This window comes from Drosophila serrata, unplaced genomic scaffold (genome assembly GCF_035046125.1).
Source record: "Drosophila serrata isolate PLE 108 unplaced genomic scaffold, ASM3504612v1 contig_241, whole genome shotgun sequence".
NCBI classification, from domain to species: domain Eukaryota; kingdom Metazoa; phylum Arthropoda; class Insecta; order Diptera; family Drosophilidae; genus Drosophila; species Drosophila serrata.
The window spans coordinates 4,082,471-4,103,092 of NW_028257139.1; the positions used below are offsets into that span (position 1 = coordinate 4,082,471).

At 48.2% G+C, this 20,622-nt stretch overlaps 5 protein-coding genes and 1 pseudogene across 8 annotated transcripts; 3 read left to right on the plus strand and 3 right to left on the minus strand.

The window, feature by feature from the left end:
* Nucleotides 1–106: 106 nt before the first annotated feature.
* On the plus strand, nucleotides 107–2,332 carry RpL4 (ribosomal protein L4). The gene is made up of 4 exons (XM_020958124.2): nucleotides 107–200; nucleotides 394–574; nucleotides 640–1,010; nucleotides 1,582–2,332. Exons 1-4 carry the CDS (start codon nucleotides 198–200, stop codon nucleotides 2,227–2,229), a joined length of 1,203 nt encoding a protein of 400 aa, XP_020813783.1. The 5' UTR covers nucleotides 107–197; the 3' UTR covers nucleotides 2,230–2,332.
* Nucleotides 2,259–6,485, minus strand: nenya (RING finger protein nenya). The gene has a single exon (XM_086831999.1). It carries the CDS (start codon nucleotides 5,636–5,638, stop codon nucleotides 4,985–4,987), a length of 654 nt encoding a protein of 217 aa, XP_086688125.1. The 5' UTR covers nucleotides 5,639–6,485; the 3' UTR covers nucleotides 2,259–4,984.
* On the plus strand, nucleotides 2,471–10,412 carry mino (glycerol-3-phosphate acyltransferase mino). Of its 2 annotated transcripts, XM_020958122.2 has the most exons (8): nucleotides 2,471–3,321; nucleotides 6,547–6,661; nucleotides 7,455–7,619; nucleotides 7,684–8,681; nucleotides 8,745–9,049; nucleotides 9,111–9,448; nucleotides 9,507–9,825; nucleotides 9,883–10,412. In XM_020958122.2, exons 1-8 carry the CDS (start codon nucleotides 3,209–3,211, stop codon nucleotides 10,092–10,094), a joined length of 2,565 nt encoding a protein of 854 aa, XP_020813781.2. In that variant the 5' UTR covers nucleotides 2,471–3,208; the 3' UTR covers nucleotides 10,095–10,412. The 2 variants fall into 2 exon arrangements, with proteins under 2 accessions (XP_020813781.2, XP_020813782.2); XM_020958123.2 differs by lacking the exons at nucleotides 2,471–3,321; nucleotides 6,547–6,661 and adding an exon at nucleotides 7,148–7,371.
* Nucleotides 10,406–15,468, minus strand: NSD (Nuclear receptor binding SET domain protein). The gene is made up of 5 exons (XM_020958121.2): nucleotides 15,069–15,468; nucleotides 13,667–14,969; nucleotides 11,023–13,522; nucleotides 10,834–10,959; nucleotides 10,406–10,773 (listed from the first exon to the last, which is right to left on the minus strand). Exons 1-5 carry the CDS (start codon nucleotides 15,352–15,354, stop codon nucleotides 10,675–10,677), a joined length of 4,314 nt encoding a protein of 1,437 aa, XP_020813780.2. The 5' UTR covers nucleotides 15,355–15,468; the 3' UTR covers nucleotides 10,406–10,674.
* Nucleotides 15,469–15,584: 116 nt separating this feature from the next.
* On the minus strand, nucleotides 15,585–16,722 carry LOC110188581 (uncharacterized; annotated as a pseudogene). Its single transcript, XR_015271463.1, has 2 exons — nucleotides 16,603–16,722; nucleotides 15,585–16,531 (listed from the first exon to the last, which is right to left on the minus strand). The product of XR_015271463.1 is annotated as an uncharacterized LOC110188581 (transcript).
* On the plus strand, nucleotides 16,615–20,616 carry BOD1 (Biorientation Defective 1). Of its 2 annotated transcripts, XM_020958462.2 has the most exons (5): nucleotides 16,773–17,101; nucleotides 17,157–17,887; nucleotides 17,952–20,108; nucleotides 20,293–20,328; nucleotides 20,416–20,616. In XM_020958462.2, the coding sequence occupies exons 1-4, from the start codon at nucleotides 16,878–16,880 to the stop codon at nucleotides 20,316–20,318; spliced, it is 3,138 nt and encodes a 1,045-aa protein (XP_020814121.2). In that variant the 5' UTR covers nucleotides 16,773–16,877; the 3' UTR covers nucleotides 20,319–20,328; nucleotides 20,416–20,616. The 2 variants fall into 2 exon arrangements, with proteins under 2 accessions (XP_020814119.2, XP_020814121.2); XM_020958460.2 differs by lacking the exon at nucleotides 20,293–20,328 and having other exon boundaries at nucleotides 16,615–17,101.
* Nucleotides 20,617–20,622: the final 6 nt, after the last annotated feature.

The window sequence follows — 20,622 nt, forward strand, 5'->3', positions numbered from 1 at the left end:
GCAACGCACCAGGCGCTGTTGACTTGACACTCAGAGCTGTTAGCAAATGCAGCCCTGCGCTCCGAGCGCGTTTCCCAGCACTTTTACGGCACTTCCGGCCGCCCTCTTTCTTTCTTCGTTCTTCTTAATAAAAAGAGGACGGTATCTGCGTTTGCAGAATCTTAAACAGCATTCATTGGACTTGAAATTCAACGAAAATGGTGAGAATGCGAGCGGGACACGCGCCGCGACCGCCGGGGACGCCAGCACAGTGGGTTTTACACACGAATCGGGCAGAAAATAGTGCGAAAGTGGCGAGCTAACCTCCACGTGTTTGGAATGTGCGGCGGTGGCGAAACGCAGTGTTGTGTTTGTGATGCTTTCTAAACCCGGAATCGTTTTTACTGCTTTCAGAGCTTAGGCAACGCTAGGCCTCTGGTCTCCGTGTACACGGAAAAGAACGAGGCTGCTAAGGACAAGAACATCTGCCTGCCGGCCGTGTTCAAGGCTCCCATCCGTCCGGATGTGGTCAACGAGGTGCACCAGCTGATGCGCCGCAACAACCGTCAGCCCTATGCCGTGAGCGAGCTGGCCGGTAAGTCGAATGCGTTTGAAATGAAAGTGACAGCCTGGACTAACACTGACAATTCATTTACACAGGTCACCAGACCTCTGCCGAGTCCTGGGGCACTGGACGTGCCGTGGCCCGTATTCCCCGTGTCCGCGGTGGCGGCACCCACCGCTCCGGCCAGGGAGCCTTCGGCAACATGTGCCGTGGTGGACGCATGTTCGCCCCCACCAAGACTTTCCGTCGCTGGCACCGCAAGGTGAATGTCAACCAGCGCCGCTATGCCCTGGTGTCGGCCATCGCCGCCTCCGGCGTGCCCGCCCTGGTCCAGTCCAAGGGTCATGTCATCGATGGAGTGTCTGAGATCCCCCTGGTCGTCTCCGATGACGTACAGAAGGTCCAGAAGACCAAGCAGGCTGTCATCTTCCTGCGCCGCCTGAAGGTGTGGGCTGACATCCAGAAGGTGCGTATTGAAGTGGAGTAAGGAGTCTCAAGAAACCGGTTCAGTGGCGTGTAAACATATTCTAATTTGCTAAAAAGCTTTAATGACCTTGAATTTCAATATTGTTTGCTTCGGAAACATAACTTGGCAACACAGCATGCCAACCGTATGTCAAATGCAGATAATCTTGTGATTTTAAGATTCTTCATCAGTTGGAGACCGCGAGATGGGAGTGATTGAAATTTAAAGTGCTAATATTTGTGATTATTTATACATTTTAAAAGTGGCAGCGTGTAAACAACTGGCTTACTCCATGGTGGTCAGATGTTTGCGAGGGTTCCTGCGTTGCCAGATAAACTGCTCTTCTAGGCGTTGCGTTTGAAACCTGATCAAAAGTTTCCAGCGCGGTAACGGAAGAGCTACAGCTCAATGCATGCAAAATATTTGTTTTAAAATCGATTCCGAGATTGAGCTAAACGCATCTTAAATACCTTCATAATCGTTGAATTAAATTAATAAATTGAATTACGTTTTTAAGAATGACTAGTCTGGATAATATTGCTTGATTCTAATCCTTCTATCCCTCCAACAGGTGTACAAGTCGCAGCGCTTCCGTGCTGGCCGTGGTACCATGCGCGACCGTCGCCGCATTGCCCGTCGTGGTCCCCTGGTGGTCTACCACAAGGACGAGGGTCTGCGCAAGGCCTTCCGCAACATCCCCGGAATCGAGACCATCAGCGTTGACAAGCTTAACCTGCTGAAGCTTGCTCCCGGCGGCCATGTCGGTCGCTTCGTCATCTGGACCGAGTCTGCGTTCGCGCGCCTGAACGATCTGTTCGGCACCTGGAAGAAGCCAGCTACCTTGAAGAAGGGCTACAACCTGCCCCAGCCCAAGATGGCCAACACCGATCTGTCGCGTCTGCTCAAGTCCGAGGAGATCCGCAAGGTGCTGCGTGATCCCCGCAAGCGCGTGTTCCGCAGCAAGCGCCGCCTCAACCCCCTGAGCAACGTGCGCCAGCTGGTCAAGCTGAACCCCTACGCCGAGGTCCTGAAGCGTCGTGCCGCCCTCGCCGCCGAGAAGCGTACCGTGGCCAAGGTTCTGGCCAAGGCCAAGAAGCAGAACGTGGAGCTGGCCAAGTCACACTTCGCCAACGTGGCCACCAAGGCCGCGGCCAACCGCGCCAAGCTCCTGGCCGCCCGCAAGAAGAAGGTCGTCGCCAAGAAGCCAGCGAAGAAGTAACTTACTTTCCCCGTATAGAGCTGACACACTTTTATATTATAATAAACTACAAAAGCTGTATGAATTTTATTCATAATACAGAGCGAAAGTAATACATATTAAACTCTTAGTCTTAGGCACATTTAGTACCGCTCTCTTTTTGCTCCGCCTCGAGATTCTCTCGTTGCTCGAGTGATCTATTATCACTCGTTCTCACTGATAATGGTGGCTGTGTGGCTGTAGCTTTTGTTATCTTCGTACTGCGCCGATCTCGGTCTTCGTGCACGTTCCCTTGCCACGCCGACCGTACATATTTATTGTCACACGTTAATTGGCATTTAATTAAGCGTCGAGCGACGCCGCCGACGTTATTCCACGGTAAACGCTTGAGCTGCGCGGTCGAATGTCGCGCATCAGCAGCAAAAAGTGAATCGCAATCCCATAGCCGCTCCCGGTCCGAATAAAAACAACAAAGGCAGCCAAAGAATAAAGGACGACGCGACGCGCACTTGATTCAATTAACCGTCGCTGTAATTTCGAGCAATAACCAACCAGCTAGCCGGACCGGTTTCGGAAATAAGCTTGGTTTTTGTTCGCTGCATCGGATGCTGGCCAAAAAATATATGCTATCGGGCGGTAATCTCGGACGGCAAGCCAAGCCACGGATCATACGATCTTTTCATGCGCGGGTCGCAACAAATGTCTGGTTATATTGAGTAGAACGCAATAATATAGCCAACCACCACCAATCGGAGCACCGAGCGAGCAGAAGCAGCTGTCATCTGTCGGAGAGTAGAGAGAGCAGAGAGCGCTGGACGCGCGCCGTTTTTCTGCGTCTCCATATTTTTTTGCACTAGTCGCAGACACTAAAGGGTCGCCGCTGGTCGCTGGTTTAATCACCAGGGTCGGTCCACATCGGAAATCAGAGAGTACTTCCGATCACTTGGCCGCCGGCTGATACTTGGAAGGGAGTCCAGCATAGCGCAGCACATACATAACCATGTTGACGACCGTCCTGAACTTTGCCCAGCGCGTCGCCGAGATTTCTTTGCTCGGCGGCATCGAGATTGCATCAGTTGCCCTTATTGTCTACTACATATTCGCCAAGACGAGGTGAGTGTTCGTGGGCTGCAGTGCCAATGGAAGCCAAATAAATCTCGCCTTGCGGGCACCTATTAACCGACCATACCGCCCGCCCCTGCTCCTCCTACTCCTCCTAGTTTAAGTAACGCGGCTGAGGAAGAAGCGCCGTTATTTTTAGACGAGCACTTCGCAAGTTATCCAATGCATGCAAAATGAACCACAGTCAGACTAAACTAAGTCAAACTTTTGATTCGACCTAGAATATAGAATAGAATATATTATAAATGCATTAACCAAATCACTGGTATAAAGGGTGCTAGAGATTATTTTGATAAGAACTGTATCGTACATTGTTGTTATTTAAATTTAAATTTAAATTGTAATTTAAAACTACACACTGTTCAAAAATGATTGTAATTAATATTTATGCGAATTGAACATGGAAAAAGGATCCTTTCCTGGTGTACAATTATGAGTTTCAAAGTTAAAAATGGTTTTGTTTATATTATTACAAAGTTATTTATTTGATTTAATCAAAATCAAGATTTAACAAAGCAAATATAGATTTTTCAATGACATAGTCTTATCTTTTTCCACAAATAACCAGTAAAAATAATTCCAAAAAGAATGTGCCAAGAAGAAGTACAAAGTTTTTCTGTGATAAGCCAAGTTTCAGTTAGTGAGTTTCAACTGTGGATATGCTTTGTTTTGTTATTGGTCGCACAGGTGGTTGCTCCAATGGCCATGACTCACGGCCCTTTGTCTACTTAGCATGCGTTTGGGCCTCCATAGTGTAGAAGTGTAAATTTCCGCCTATCATCCACGTGTTAATGGGGTAGATTCCGACTAGGGGGAGGCTGGCTCCTAGGGTCATCTGTTCGGTGACGTCAATCGTGTTTTTGTTTACCCCGGCACTAACACTTTCTTCCGAGCACCCAGGTCCCACACCATCTCTTTCTTTCACCCACCCAGCGGTCTCGCGAGGCGCAATTGCCGATGTTGCACTCGAAGAGATAACAACTAAACCCCCACACCTATTCGACTTGGCCCGCAAAATCATTCTTGGCAACAATTATCGGTGAGATTGCCGCTGTTAAATTTGCACCTCATTATCTGATTAAGATTTAACAATAGCTATTTCCGTAATCTCGCTGGATTTCGACCAGCTTCGGGCCACAAAGAAAGTGGCACCGCATCTCGTATCGGCCATAAAATTCCTACTCGGCCTACACCCCTAAATAACGCGGCGTATTAATTACCAAAGAAACAGGCGGCCCCCTGCGAAGACTAATATACATTCAAGTGGCTTAATCCGCTGAAATTTTCCACAGCCTGAGATGAGATTGAGAGTACTCCGAGATTACTACTCAGATTAGTCCGTATCGTGTGATTAAGTCCCTGTTTAGTTTATGCTTTTCAGAGCGGAGGTTTTCATAGTCTCGCCTAAGATGTTATTTATACATATTTCCTAGTAGGTAAGATATCTTAGGAAAATCTAAATAAATAGTATCGTGTATCGTGGTCCTCTCATCTAGTAAGTTTTAATCCTAATAACACAAAAAGATCGATCCCCAAAGATCGCAAGTTATATGATAGTAAAGCAAAATATTTTGAATATATTAATGAAATATGATATGATAATATGAAAGATTTATAGACACAAGAAGGTTATGTCTTACTTGATAAGATAATGTTAAACAGTAAAATCCGAGTCCTCGGAGGTGGTCATTGTAGGGGTTTTAACCTGATTAAGCTGCTCCTTTGCGAAATCCATGCCCGCATCCAGGCAAAAGCTAACACCTAGCGACTCGTCCGACAGTGTGTTATCCGAGGAATTGAAACAGGGGGTCCGTGGCCGACGACGCTTGTGGGCTGTCTTCAGCTCCTTGAAGTCGTCCATGCTGCGACGTCGCGCTATCTGCTCGTGATAAGAGATGTAGTCACGCATCTCCGCTATGCGCATTTTCTCCAAGTTAATCTGCTGGTTAAGCTGCGCCTCCATTTTTCCAAAGCCCTCGAGCTGCAGCTCCATGGCCTGTTCATCTTGCGTCTGGCGCCAGAATCCCAAATTGTCCGACGCCCGCTGATCGCACTGGAACTTGCTGATCTTGCGATATAGTTGCAGGAACTTATTGGGGTCTTCGAAGTACTGGGCCATGCCACTGGGCATGTTCCCGGAGATGGGGATTGTTTGCAACGTTAGACTGCAAAGCGGACACTGCTGGCCATTCGAGGCGTCGTCCAGGCATCTAGCGCAGAGAATGTGATGGCACCGCGAAAAGTGGAAGGTCAAGGCCGGCTCAAGGTTGCGGTTACGAAAGCACTTGTTGCAGTGAAGCCGAAACATAATAAAATCTATCTTTTGCGACGCAAAATCAATTAAACAAACCACTAGCTGGCTTCAGAAATCTAACGGATCTTATCCTGTTGTGTGTGGTAACACTGGCTAGGCGATTTAGAATATTTAATGGAAACATTGATAAATCGATTTTAGAAATTATCGATTGGAGCAATTTTGAAATCCCAAACAAATCTCACATATAATTTTAAATTCATTCCATTTAATCAATTATGCAGTTTGTTTTTTGGCTTGTGCCTGTCACTTATTTTTATAAAAATAAAATTTTTATAAAAATATATAGCGCAAACAAAATAATGTGGCTATTTAAAAGTGGTAGGAAATACGTGATTTTTATAAAACTTACAAAGTAACTACCCATGGAAATGGGTATTTAACGGACATTGCAAAGTAAGCCGAGTATTGTTATTTACAATAACAATAAATTCACATATTAACTTAGAAACAATATTTACTACAGGAAGGTTCAAGGGTAGCTAATGATTAATAAAATTAATATATGTACATATGTATATATAAAAATCGTAATGTTTACAAATGCATGCACGCCTAGCCTCTGCCCAACATCAGCTGATTTTCGAGTGATGATTCCGCCATACAAAGCACGCTCAAAGTTCAGTTCTGTGCCATATTTTATGAACAACTAACCACTTATCAGTAGCAGGCACTACTTAAAAACTGGTGTACGTTTCCATATAAATAAATATATAAAAATCCGCACACTCCCTTGTCCAGCGGGTATTGAACTCTTGCGATGTTGGACTATACACTGTTCAAGTGGTCGAATATTAATTGAGAGAGGTGCCGTATTTTTAATTTCGTACTCCTGATTTCAGCACCACCCACGACGGGTTTATTGCATTGTATTGATTGATTGTGCGCTTCTTCAATTGCAGGGCACCCGTTATCATCGCTGGCCTGTTTCCCAACCTGAATCTGAGCTACCGCTCGTCCCTGGGCAAGATCAACACCATTCGCAGCGACCTCCTGGTCACGCTGCGCTCATCCAATGTAAGTTTTCCCGTCTATCAGCCACCAATCATTACCCATTAACCCCACAGGCATATAGTATTATGACGCACCAGCAGGGTCGTAGCGAGAGTCTCGTAAGAGGAGGTACATAATATAAATTTTATAATTGTTAAGAAGTATAGGCGGTTTCTAAAAGTCCAAATACAATTTCGGGCAATAAATTATTTATATAACTTTTTTGCACGGTTTATCATCACATTATTTTTATATACCAGTGATTAAGATAACTAAATTGTATTTGCAGCAGTTTAAGTGGTCATAAATTTAAACCGGCTTAACTTAAGTATAAAATGGAAACTTAAAAAACACTTATAAAAACGAATTTATGAAGTATAATTATTTTTACATTAAAAGTAATGGGGTCTAACTTTTCGTTACACCTTTTAAAAAAGCCTCTGGCATGAAAAATAGAGTATCGGAGATAAGAAAATTTTTCCACTCAATGAATTTTCAATAGCTGATTTTAAATTTAAAAACGCGCACAGTGTTGCCACCCCATCCTGGCAATCGATAACAGTCCTGAAAGCTATGCAGGACCTATCGGCCTATCGCTCATTTCCTTGCAAAAAAAGCCGGGCGCATGGATTTGTTCCATCTCGTCTTTGAAATTCTGAAAAGTTCAAGTACAATTGGAGAATTCCGCGTCAATAATGGGTGTGGAGGAGTTTCACGCTCGCGGCTGGTTCGAGGTATTAACATTTCACTCGCCCACATCTTATATATATGTGCGCCAGTTGCATCACAACATCTCGCTCTGATCGTTTCTTTACAGGAGCCCAAAGTGCAGAACTCGGTGGCACATGGCATCGGAACCCAGAACATGTTGGAGCTCACCCCGCAGTCGGGCCAGAAACCGTTCAAGAGGCTATTAGACTGGGGCGTCCTCTTTCCCTATGTGGCGCAGGTACTGCGTAGTGAGAAGTTCGAGTACCGACAGGTGAGCTTTTCCATTTGACGCCGTGGAAAGTGCGCGCTAAACTCGACCTGTTTTCGTCTCGTAGGTCACCGAAATCGTACACAATGATGTCGTCCTCAAGCACGCTATCAAGCAGGCAGCCGAGCAGACGCTCCGAGAGCAGCGGTACGCCAAAAACGGTCATCGGCTGCTCACTCGTAGCGCTAGCGGTGATCAGTCGGCGGCAGCGGAGGAGGAGGACGAGAAGCAGGGCATCTCGTACCAAGCCATTTTACGCAAGCAAGAGCAACGCGCCATCAGCATTCTGAGGGACATGGGCTCTACCCTAAACAATGGTCTGCTGGCGTTTACATCCTGGATCCTGTATAAGCTGCTGCCGTGCTTCCTATCCGGCGTCGTGACGAACACCAAACAGATCGAAATGCTCAAGACTGCCACCGAAAAGTCACCAGGCACTCCCTTGATTTTTGTGCCGCTGCATCGCAGCCATCTGGACTACATAATGGTTACCTGGATACTCACAAACAATGATATACGCAGCCCACTGGTAGCCGCCGGCAATAATTTGCAGATACCCGTCTTCGGGGGATTGCTGCGCGGACTTGGCGCCTTCTTTATCAAGCGCAAGATCGACCCAGTTGAGGGCAAGAAGGACGTGCTGTATCGAGCCGCTCTTCATCTGTATCTTACTCACGCTCTGAAGCAGGGTCACAACGTCGAATTCTTCATCGAGGGTGGACGGACGCGTACCGGGAAACCTTGCATGCCGAAGGGTGGCATCCTATCTGTGATCGTGAACGCCTTCATGGACGGCAGCATACCGGACGCCTTGCTGGTACCCGTGTCGGTAAACTACGAACGACTGGTGGACGGGAATTTCGTGCGGGAACAAAAGGGCGAGAAGAAAATACCCGAGTCCTTCAGCAAGGCCATTTCAGGCATATGGAAGGCTCTTCGCTCAAATTACGGCCTAATGCGCATCGATTTCAACGAGCCATACTCGATACGCGAACTGGTCAACTCGTACAACAAGATCGCTCGGGAGGATGGCAACATGGCCAAGGTATACAAGCCAGCGGCCAGGTACGATAACCAACTGCTTGTCATTTTCGAATCCCATCGATAATTTTCTTATCTTAATTCTAGAACACTCCAGCACAATCAGTCTACTTCCTCGCTGTATGGCACCGATGTGGTGTGCGAGGAGCACCGCAATCTCATCGAAAGCATCTCTCGCCAGGTGGTCTTCGACTGTGCCTCAGCCACCTCGGTAATGTCTACCAATGCGCTCGCTTTCCTGCTGCTCACCCGCTACCGGAACGGTGCCGAGGAGCAAATGCTCGCCGCAGCCTTGGACGACTTGCGAAACTCTTTGTATGGCTGTAAGGACATTGGTTTTTCCGGTGAATCCTCCCAGATTCTGGCATACGCCTGCGACCTGCTTGGCTCAGGTAGCTAATGCGCTTTCTGCATGCGTGTTTAACAGCTTGCTTAATTGACTTTGTATTCCAGGTCTAGTCACTCGCACTCGAGATGAGAACGGTCGCCTAGTCATTCGGGCTGTGAATTCTGTGGAAAGCTGTATTGAGCTGGCCTACTACTCTAACATGCTTACCCCGCACTTTGCCCTTAGTTCAATACTACTAACCACGTTCCACGCGCTGCTCTCGGAGAGGGAGAACAGAAAAGAAGCCAAGGTGTCGCGCAAGAAGTTGATAGACACAGCCTTAGAGAACTGCCAGATCTATCGCTATGAGTTCATATTGAACAAGCCCACACAAGTGCTGGAGAGCATGCTTTACAAGAATTTGGACGACCTTTTGATTAGTGGATGCATCTGTGCAGAGCAGGTAGTCCTTGTAGACCTAATTCATTTTAAGATTGAGATAATAATGTTTTTATTATTAGTTGCCTGAGTCCGAAAATACTGGGGAATCCAAGCGCTTGGCTCGCAGTCTCGCCGCTGACTGTCTCGACGACGATAATGAGGATGATTACCTGCACATTGCCAACGGAGATGGTGATGAGACACAGTTGCTGTTCGCTAGCGAAACCCTGCAGCAGCAGCGTTACATTTGCGAGGTGCTGGCACCCTTTGCATGGACATACGTGACTGTAGCTCACTCTCTGCAAATTCTCCACCGGAACTCTATGCTGGAGTCCGAGTTCATTAGTTTTGTGATTAACGATTTGACCGGCAAGGTCAAGCGTGGCAGCTGCATCTATGGTAAGGACATTTGCAGTACATCTGCGGGGTATTATTTAATTTAAATTTGTATTCCAGCTGAGAGTATATCGACGGACTCGGTGCGCAATTGCCTGAAGCTGCTTGAGAAATGGTCCGTGATCGAGGTGTGCAACCAGCAGGGCCTGCGCCTGATCTCACTCAACACGCTCTACGAGATGTCTCGGGAGTCACTCAATACGATCGTCAAGAAGATTGATGCCATGGTGCCAAAATTTAGTTCAGGCTACTTTGCTGATGCAATGCCTTAACCGACGACCCTTGACGTCCTTGCTGGGCCTTGCTTTATTTTTGGAACTCGACATTTTTGTACTCCTTGTATAGTGCATATCATCCACATAAGATTAAAGTGCATACTCCTAGATCTTAGCCTTGGATATGTCTAGTTTTATAGTCATATACGAGTTTATATATGCCAAAGTGCTAGCTTTACTATAACCGAAACCGTGAAATATGAACAAACGTTTTCCATGTATGAAATGAACACCAAAACAATATATCATCCATACGGAACTGATTGATTAAACTTTACCATTTTATATAAATATAGACAAGTAGACGCTTAAAAATGAATATTGATTTATTTGTTTTAACGTTAAGCTAGTGAACAAAGTATGAACCAATTGGTCTACTAAAAGTAAGTAACTTTAACTGTGTAGTAAATAAATACATGTGGCGCAGGTAAAAAGCAGAGACTTGGCTCCGCAGTACAAAAACAATGCCATGTTAAAAAAATATATATCTTGAGCCTTCGTCATGCGATTTCGGTTTCTACTTCATCATAATGTATAAGACTTCGTAACCTTTATTAGCGCTCCTAGGCTCCTCTAGCTATGTTGTCTTCTTCTTCTTAACATGGATGCGAAAGGCAGGGGCACCTTTTCCGCGACGTATCTGCTTTAGTTTATCGACGGTCTTGCCCTTTGCCTCCTGAAGAGCGAATATAAGCTTAGTTTCTTAGTTGAGATTATATGCTGGCATCTTACTCACCTTAGCTGCGACATTCTTGAGCTTGCCACCGATCTCCCCAGAACAGCGTGTTGCCCCGCAGAAGCAAGACTTTTTGCTGTTATTCATTAGATCATCCCAAAGATAGTTAAAGGTAAGCTCGGTATTCTGTTCATGGAAATTATACTATTGATTAATATGTTCATTAAGGTTTTTGTTTTTTTTACGTACCGCAGGAATGTCCTTAATGGCAAACAGCCCCACGCGATGGATGCTGTTTACGGTCCACTTCTGGGTCTCGCAGTTCGGATCGCACGAATGATTCATGAACCGCGCCAGGTTGCCCTTGGGTCCCGCATCGATTATAAAGTCCTTCTCCACGCCCAGAAAATAGTAGTTCTCGTCCCGGTCCCGCTGCTTCTGCAACATGCGCTGCTGGAACTCGGCGTGGTTGATCACCTCGCCGACATATTCTATCACGAAATCACCCTGGGCAATGGGCTCCCGGCACACAAGTCCGAAGCCACGCTCGTTCATGTAGACCACCTCCATTAGGGGCGTTTTGCGCAGCTCAAACATTTGGTTCTCGCAACGTTGGCCGGCGCGGCAGATTTCAGGATTGCACTCGTTGTACAGCAGGCGGTTGATGCAGCCAGAGTCGGGGCCGCAGGGATGTTCTGCATCGGACGGGCACCCGCAAGCACTTATATCCTCCATATTCAGAGTGAAGCGCAATGGCGGCACCGCCTTGTTGACCTTGATTCTTACGTAGGGCGGCGGATGCAGCTTGCTGGCGCTTTGACGACCAATGGCCTGTTCTTTCCGACGTTCCTTGACGATCTTTAGGAAGCGCGTCGCCTCCTCCACGCCAGTGTTGTAACTTCTGTGCAACAGAGTCTTTGTCCTTTGAGAATCTCCTGAAAGTTTGTCGCCCTCAATGTAAAGATAAACCCGGCGCCGCGATATCCAACCGTGATCGTGGGTACCAAAGAATCGCACGACAAAATCATTATCCCCGTGAGCTTTACTTAATATGTTTCTGGGTATTTCGGTGGGCGGCAGGATGATTGCCGGCCACCAGCGGAAATTGTTAAACTTGGCCCACACTATCTCGCCGTACAGTGGCATTCTCCCACTCTCGCACTCCTCGCAGATGTAGTTCTCGCTCTTCTCGATGGGAATATTGCGGCAGTGAGCGTGCACAGCGATGGGGCAGGTTTCGCAGCAGAGGAGCTCGCCGCCCTTCACGCATATGCAGCACCATATTACGTTGAGGTGAGCATCCGATTTGGGTATGCTGTGACGCGGACAGATGATGTGAGTGGAAGTGAGCATTTTAGTGCCGGCTGGAATGCAGTGCGAGTCCTGGTGATAGGTGGCCGGGCAGCGGACACACCTTGCCAGCTTAGAGTTTCCAACCTGCTGGAACTTGCCGCTAGGATCGAGACACACACAGGTGTGGCATACGTGCCGCGGGCAACGTGGCGAAGACTTGCTAGTGTTGGCTTGGGGCCAGTACTTGCAGCACTTTGTGTGGAAACGCTTCCCACACATTGGCTGGCTGCAGGTCAGAAGAATGTTCTCTGGCACGGCTTGGGGCAGCTGGGGTTTTTCCTCCTCTTCCAACGACCCTTGCACCGCATTAGATGGCGATTCAACCTGGTGACATATAACACAGAGTTCAACTTCGCCCGATTCGCATTCCTGGCATACTAATGGAACGCTGTTTGCAGTGTCCGTCGCGCTAGTGGGCACCACGGCATCAGCTGTTATGTGCTCCGAATCGGTAGGACTGGGCGACTTGGAGGTGGACGGTTGGAGAGGTAGGGCCATTTTTCGACTTCCTGCTTTGGGCATTTTGTGACCCGACTTCTTGCATTCCAAGCAGTCAGCATGCAGCCAACTGTTGCAGCCGTTCGAACATCGTTGCAGGTGGCTGCCCGTCTCGTAGCAGTATTTGCACACCGGATCGCGGCTGAGTCCGCGAAAGAGATACTTGCTGTCCAGCTGTAAGATGTCCTGGACCACCTCTTCAATGGGTCGGTTGAGAGACTTTTTAGCCTTCGGCACCTCCGAGGACCGGCGTTCCGCCGATGGCTCCGTGAGCGTAGGACTGGGCGCCACGACAGGGGTCATACTGCGTCGTACCATCAGAGTTTTCAATCGATTCGACAGACGTTTAATGGTGCCAACTCCCCGACCACGCTCTAACACAGAAGAGCCCAGCTGCTGATCCATCTCGCCGCTGATTATGTCCCGCTCTAGCTCACGCATCTGGATGTACCTTAGCGACCAAATGTTGCTGACCACGCCGAGCAAAACCTTCTCCACCTTTTCCTCCGATCGGTGCACCATTACGTATTCCTTAACGGCATCGAAGAGCTGACCGAACTCGGGATTCGCGTAGATACTGGCATCCGGCGTGAGGATCGGATTAGTGCTACTTACAGTCTGGGCCTGGCCTGGTAATGGGGTCACCTCCAGGGAATTCGAAGTGCCAGTTTCAGCCTCGTTGCCGTCGCTCAGCTTACGTCGCTTGGCCCGCATCTCGTTCCTGACCTTAACGGGCGAGAAGGCGGGACTAAAGGGGGACTCAGACCGCTCCCTTTTTAAGTCAAGCAATAATGGCCTGTTGTGCAGGTTGTCATTCGAGTCGTACAGACTGCTTCCAACATCCGAGGTGTCCTGCATCATAGAATTGGTCCGTTTGCGCCGTTGCTTATTAATTGTGCTGGAAATACGGGGAGGAGGAGAGATGTTTTAGATTACGATTACATATTACATGCCCACCATAGGTCATTCCCGGATTATCAGATTTAATATATCGCTAAATGAAAAAAAAAAAAAAAAAATGTAAATCAACATGTACACTTACACAACGGTCTCGTAGATCTCGAAAAACTTCTCAAGACGATCGGCGTAAGGTAGCTGGGCAACGATCTGTGCCTCATCAATGGCCTGCCGCCAGATGGCAACCTTCGTTCGCTTGGGCATCATTTGCCGGTACTTGGCGCTCTTCGGACCATGCCTGACAAGTACTTCCTCTCTCTGCTCCTCGAACGCCTTGAGACCGGCGAAGGGCAGTAGATTTTCAGCCTTTATCCAGTTGCGCCTCCCGTTGTCCGCAAAGAAACGCACATGCACCTGAATGGGCATCGCAGTATTGTCCACGGACGCGCGATGTGGATGACTCTGCATGTTGCCAACGATCTGATCAGACGGATCCGGACACACCATGCACGGCCAGTAGCAATACGTGAATATCTTGCCCCAGAACAGATCACCCACTTGATAAGTGGGCCATCCGGGATCGGTGACAATGGACATGCCTTTGGCGCTGTCTATGCTTACGGATGAAGGCGATTTCTGCATGACATTTACCTCGAATCCAGTAGAACTCAAGTCAGGTGGTGATGACTTCATATCCACCTCTGTGGAAGCGGCCATGGGCAAAGCAAATATCAGTTCTTTTGATTCTTCGCTGATTACAGCCTCTGCCTCAGTTAACTCGCTAGTTTGCATTTCCACTTTTTCAGGTCTTGATCTGGAACTATCATTTGGATTAACATCCAGCTGAACAGCAGACACAGCTTCAGCTTCAGCCTCAGTCTCAGTCTCGGATTTAATAATGAGCGCAATTTCGCCATTGTCTTTTGGGGCCTCTTCATTAGAAGGGCATTCTTTCTCGAGCGACTCTTTCTTCACTTCTAACTCTCCAAGGACCTCGGGTACGGGCTCGCCCTCGGCATTTATATCCAAAGCCGGCTTTGATTTGGTCACTCGCCTCATTTTCCGCTTTAGCTGCTTTCGAACGTGCGAGCTCCCTTGGTCTTCGGCATCCGCCTCAAAGCCTGTGCTATTAGGCGACCTGGAGCCGTTCTTGATCAAAAGTTTCTCGATGGGGCTCAAGTAGCTGTGGCTTCCGCCGCGGTCGAGCAGCTGCGCGCCTCCGCCGCTGCCTGCGTCAGTTTCCCTGGTGGTATTAGGTGATGCATTGTCCTGGAAAATGGTCTCGCAGGCACTACTACTGTTAAGGGCCGCAGCTGCTTGGTTGGCGCGTCGGCGTGTTGAGCGAACCGTGTCGTCAGAGTCGGATAACGGCGTGGGTGAATTGGCGTTGGCAAAGCCAATGTATTTGGGGCTCAGGTTCGACTGTAAATTGATTAGATCGCGCTTCCCTGAAACGAAAACAGAGGCGTACAGCAAGCATACACGCACACGCACACACATAAGCATATGGTCGGCATAAGGCGGGAACGCTCTATTGTTGTACTCACTGATCACAGCGGAGCGCCGTGGCTGTTGCTGGTGCTTGCCTGTAGGCGTCTGTATGTCCACGTCCGCATCGGGCTCCGCTTGTTCCGCCAACCCAACATCTCCAGCTGCAGCCGCTTTTGGTTGGCGCTCCGTGGGCTGTTGCGGGTCCGGGCCTTCTGATGCCACCGATTCGGCGTTGCCCGCAGCTCCTTCGTCGGTGGACACATCGGCGGCGGAATGTAGCAGCGCATTGCTTTGGGCTCCCCCGCCCTCTATTTCGCAGTGTGAACCCGCGGATAATTTCATTATGTGAATTAATTGCGCTACCTATAAACCAAACACAAAATAGAAAATTCCAAATAACAAGCCTCGCGTGCGCCAAAAATGCTGTTGTGTGACCGTATAGTGCATCCGTGAGACATCCGGTCACACTAAAAGACAGTGTGACCAGTACGGAATTACTATCATTCAGGTAAGACTTAACGCGCGCAATTTGAAAACACGATGTAAATGAAGAGACAAAATCAGCTTCCATATACATTAGCGATTCAGATCAATGTATCCAACTGTGTATTTATTAATATATGTTACGTTTCTTCTTAGTTGCTATTCAGAAGTAGTTAAATGGAAATCCATATATCCGGTTACGGTTTTATCCTTATAAGCATTTTGCACGACTTGAGAGAATGTCGTTTTCCCAAATTCCACAGACCCCACCAAATCCCACCCTTCGAGTCCAATGTGGTCTTACAGTCGTCGCCTTAGTCTCAAATGGGATACGTCCGTCGATTTGACGTTGTATAACCATTCAACCAGGACCAGCAAACGGGAGATCCTCGAAAACTGCAGCAAAGCTACCGGCCCACGGAAGTGTAACAAATTGAATAGAAGGGATTTTGGTGCAGTTAAGGAAGACAAGGTCATTACTCATGTCTTGACTAGTCTCAATGTTCACGGTAAACTTTTGTAAGCCATTAAGTTTGGCACTATCTACTTTAGCTTGGGCTTCAAGCTTGGCGATGCGCTCATCTTTCTCTCTTAGCCTGCTTTTATATTTCTTTGTTTTATCATCCAATTTGGATAATATATGGTTTTTTTGTCCAAGTTTAATAGTCAATGTCTTAATATTAGCGCTTTCAGTTTGCTTTGCATTTAGCCCACAGCTTTCCTTGGTTACAGCTTCCTTCTTGCTTAAGTCGAGCGAAGTTAGCAATTCAATTACTTGGCTCTGAAGGGCTTTAATGATTAAGTCCTTACTTTATGTAATTACATCGATTGACGTTTTCAGCGACTAAATTACATCCTCCTTAACTCCGGTCCTTTCCTTTTCACTAGCTTAATGAATGTCTGCTATTGTCAACTTGCCAGCTAGCTCGTTTATTTCAGTTTGCTTCCGTCTAATAGCTCTTTTAAGTTTTTAGATGACTCGGTCTTGATCTCCAACTACATTACTCAGAATTTCCAAATCCGAATCGCTGCTTTCCTGAAATACCAATTATGTATGTACATATGATATGTATGAATGTGCATTAAAGTTTATATATTTGCAATTACGGAATTATTTTCAGTGGTTGAATCAAGCGCCGATCCGCAAGGCACTTGGGAGAGATTGTTAAGGTTGCCAGTGAGCTGCATGGCGCTGCGAGAATGAACTTTAAACAAATAAATAAACAAACTAAGAATTTGATTGCGATCTTTAGATTCCGGTGTGACCGAAAAGCTTCAAAGATAATAGGTCATTTATCGTTTTGAAAACAATATCCAAATATCGATAGTATCGATAGGGCTCTGGTGTTGTCCCAGCACTATTATGCATCGAACAACACAACATGGACGAATTTATAAAAACGCTAATTGCTGAGGTCAAGTCCCAGGGAGTTTTCGACGAGTTTCGTTTCAACTGTTGCCTGGCGGACGTGGACACGAAGCCGGCCTACCAAAATGTGCGCACCCGCGTGGAGACAGCGGTCAACGACTTCCTGGCCAAGCAGCACTGGACGCCAGACACCAACAAGGTGCAACTGCGGGAGAGGCTGCGCAAGCACCTCCTAGAGTGAGTACATGGGATGAAGATTTGGTAACGTAAATAGACATCTCGTGTGCTGTAGCTCCGAGGTGCTGGACAAGGGCGTCGACCAAATTGTGGACCAGGTGGTCAACCCCAAGGTCGCCACCATATTCGAGCCAAAGATCGAGAGCATCGTCTACAAGTACCTGGGCATCACCCCGCCCCCGCCACCGCCGAGGCCTACAGGGCCTCTGTTGCCCGCTCCTCCTTTGCCGCCATTTGCTGGCCACATGAACGGCAGCAGCCTGCTCAGGGTGGAGACTGGCGCTGATGGGCTGATGCCCACCGACCTCGAACAGATCAGTCCGGACTCGGACCAGGCCACTATCAAGTCGGAGCTGAAGGAAGAGAGTAAGGACGACGATCTGCCACCCGGAGTCGACGACGAGAGGAACTCTGACGAGGACACGTCACCTTCGTACGAGCCGTTGAGCGAAGATAAACCTGGCACGAGTAAAGAGCTAAACAACGGATTGCTGAATCATTCGGACTCGATCAATGGTGTGTCGCAGGCGTCGCAGCTCTCGCAGGTGTCCAGTGACAGCCGCCTCACGATTGCCTCCTCTTCGGGATCCGTGGCGGAGGCACAGCGCGCTGCGCACGCCACCAACAGCGTGGAGCTGATAGCCAACATGCCCGCCAATATATCGGAGGAGGCGCAGATGCCAAAGTTTAGCGAGAACTCCAGCGATGCGAGTGTCGCTGTCGGAGTGGACAACGGCAGTCGACAACTGCACTTTGATATTAAGCAGGATGCAATTACCTTCGAGGGTAACTTTGCCATGTCTTTTTACCAGAATATGTTTATTTAATGGTTAATTTTAAATTTTTTTAGGCACTGAACGAAGAAGTTCCGTGTCGGGCTCGAACGGTGGTCCACTCGAACTCTCAATTGAAGATGCCATTATGTCGGAGGTAAAAGCGAATATAGACGATGCCAACAATGCCGGCATCGAGCTAAAGTATGTTCAACAACCACCACTACCACCATTACCAAAAGCTGAGCCGGAGCCCGTTCAACCACCAGCACCTCCAGATGTTGAGCCGGAACCTGTACAGCCGCCACCACCACCACCACCACCGCCACCGCCAGAACTAAAGGAGGAACCTGCACAGCCACCAGCACCCCCAGAAATCAAGTTGGAACCTGTGCAGCCATCACCACCTCCAGAAATAAAACTGGAACCTGTACAGCCACCAACACCACCAGAACTTAAGACAGAACGAAAACCATGTCAAATCGTAGCGCCACCTGCAGAAAGCAGCATTGCATCCCTTTCAGAAGCTGTTGTTCAGAATGCCGAACCGATGGAATGTAATGGTCCCTTAAAGCAGGAGCTCCAGGAATCGCAGACCGAGGTAGGTGAAGTCAAGGAAGAGAAACCGAAAGTATTTGCGCTCCCAGAAGATGCTGAAGCACCCAAAGCAGAGGTCACCAAAGCCTGTGAATCCACAGCTTCGCCTTCTTCACAGTCCAAGAGTAGCTCACGGAATAAGGACAAAGATAAGGAACGAAGGAATCACAGTCACTCCGATGATAAGCAGCGGCGCAGGAGCAGAGATCGAGATCGCGACCGTGACCGCGATCGCAGTCGGGACAAATCGCACAGCAAACATTCCTCAAGCTCCAGTTCCAAGCACTCCTCATCGCGCTCATCCAGCTCGCAGCACAGAAGCAGTAGCTCAAAAAACGACAGGAGTTTTACGAGCTCATCGAGCAAAAGTCATCGGGAGTCATCCTCCTCCAAGCGGACGTCCTCCACGTCCTCTTCACGCCACGAGTCCTCTTCCTCCTCCTCGCACAAGAAACACAAATCAAGTTCATCTTCGTCGCGCTCGGATCGGGATAAGGATAGGGAAAGGGAGAGTCACAGTAAGAGCCACCACAGCAACAGCAGCTCTTCGTCCTCATCCAAGAGGAAAGAACAAGGCCGGGGCCGAGATCGTGATCGAAATAAACCTAACAGCGCCACGACAGCACCGATTCAGGATGATCACACAGAGAGCAAGGTGAAGTTAAATAAGCGCAGGAGCTCCGACTCCAACGATGAGGGGAAACCTCCTAGCTCGGGTTGTCCACCAAAGAGCTCCCGGCCAGAGCTGGCACCGGATAAAGTGGGCGAGTCGGTGGAGAATGCCAATGGCACAAACGGCAACTCCAATTATAACAGTGGTAGCAATGGCGCCTGTGACAGTGCGTCCACTGTCAGCAGTGGGGTCGTCATCGTCAGCGACATACTGCAGCAATCATCGAGTAGCTTCATTGAACTGACAGCTGGTTCCCAGACCCAGAAGGAGGAAGATAGCAAAAAGGACGAGGTGGCTGAAAAAATTGTAGATCAGACTGAGGAGCCTGCTACCCAAGAGGATCGGTTAAGTGCAGAACCTCAAAATCCTGAAAAGGCTGAATCCGTACCGAATTCTCCTGACAAGGAATGCAATCACGGTGATGGACCAGAAGAGCCATTAGCTGAAGCTGAGTGTATATCAACGGCTCCTGCAGAAACCGAAACCTCAGAACCTTCTGGGGAAATCTTAACAGAGGCTATTCAGAAAGAGGCTGTGAAACCAGAGAATATGCCCGCTACACCAGTTCTTAGCTCCAGTGATGATGAACCAGCTGAAGACATTGTAACCCACTTTGAAGAAAACGCTGATGAGTTTACGCACCGTCTGCAGCTTATCAATAGACTAATTGAGGATGGCCAGAATCTGGTGAACCAGCTTAGCGAGGACAATGCCCAGGTAGAGGCATCTCACATACATGAGATTCGCAGGAGAACAGTCAAGCGTAGATGTAACAGCCTCCAGGATCAGCCTCAAGTCGTAAGGGAATCGACACCACCACCGCTATTTGCCAGCCTGGGTAGTAGTAGTACTTATGGCAGCCCCACGAAAAGGCTCCGACGGGAAGAACCGAAATCATCGCCCACGCCCTCTGAGGCTAGCGTCAACTCAAAGGAGAATGAGGCTCTCGAGAAGCAGGAGCACGGTACGTAGTCACATAAAGTTGTTTAGACGGTTAGTATGAATGGGAGGGAATCCACTGATCAGGGGGCATCGAATCTCTCGCAACTAAAACATCTTATGCTCATCCTCATTGTGATTTCTCTACCATCTCTAATTTCTCTCCAACATGCATTCACATAATTTAACAAATTAATAAACATATGTAGCTGTGTGTGAGGTTTACCAAATCTAAGCCGTGCTGGGTAAGCGCCTCTCCACGCGACTTCCGGTTGCCGACGCTGTGAGAGTGATTCCGCGAACAGTGATTAATGAGCTTGTTTATTCTGCAGACGCTTTGAACGCCCGCCGATTCAGCCAGAAGCTCTGCCAGCAGCAAAGGTACACCAATGATGATCTCTACAAGCCCCGTCCAATCCTGTCGCAGCGTTCTCGACGCCGGGGACTGGACTCAATCCTCTAGCTCTATCGAATCGAACTGTTATCCGGATAAAATAAAAAAGGCAACTGTTGTTAATGCATTTAACATAAAACAATAT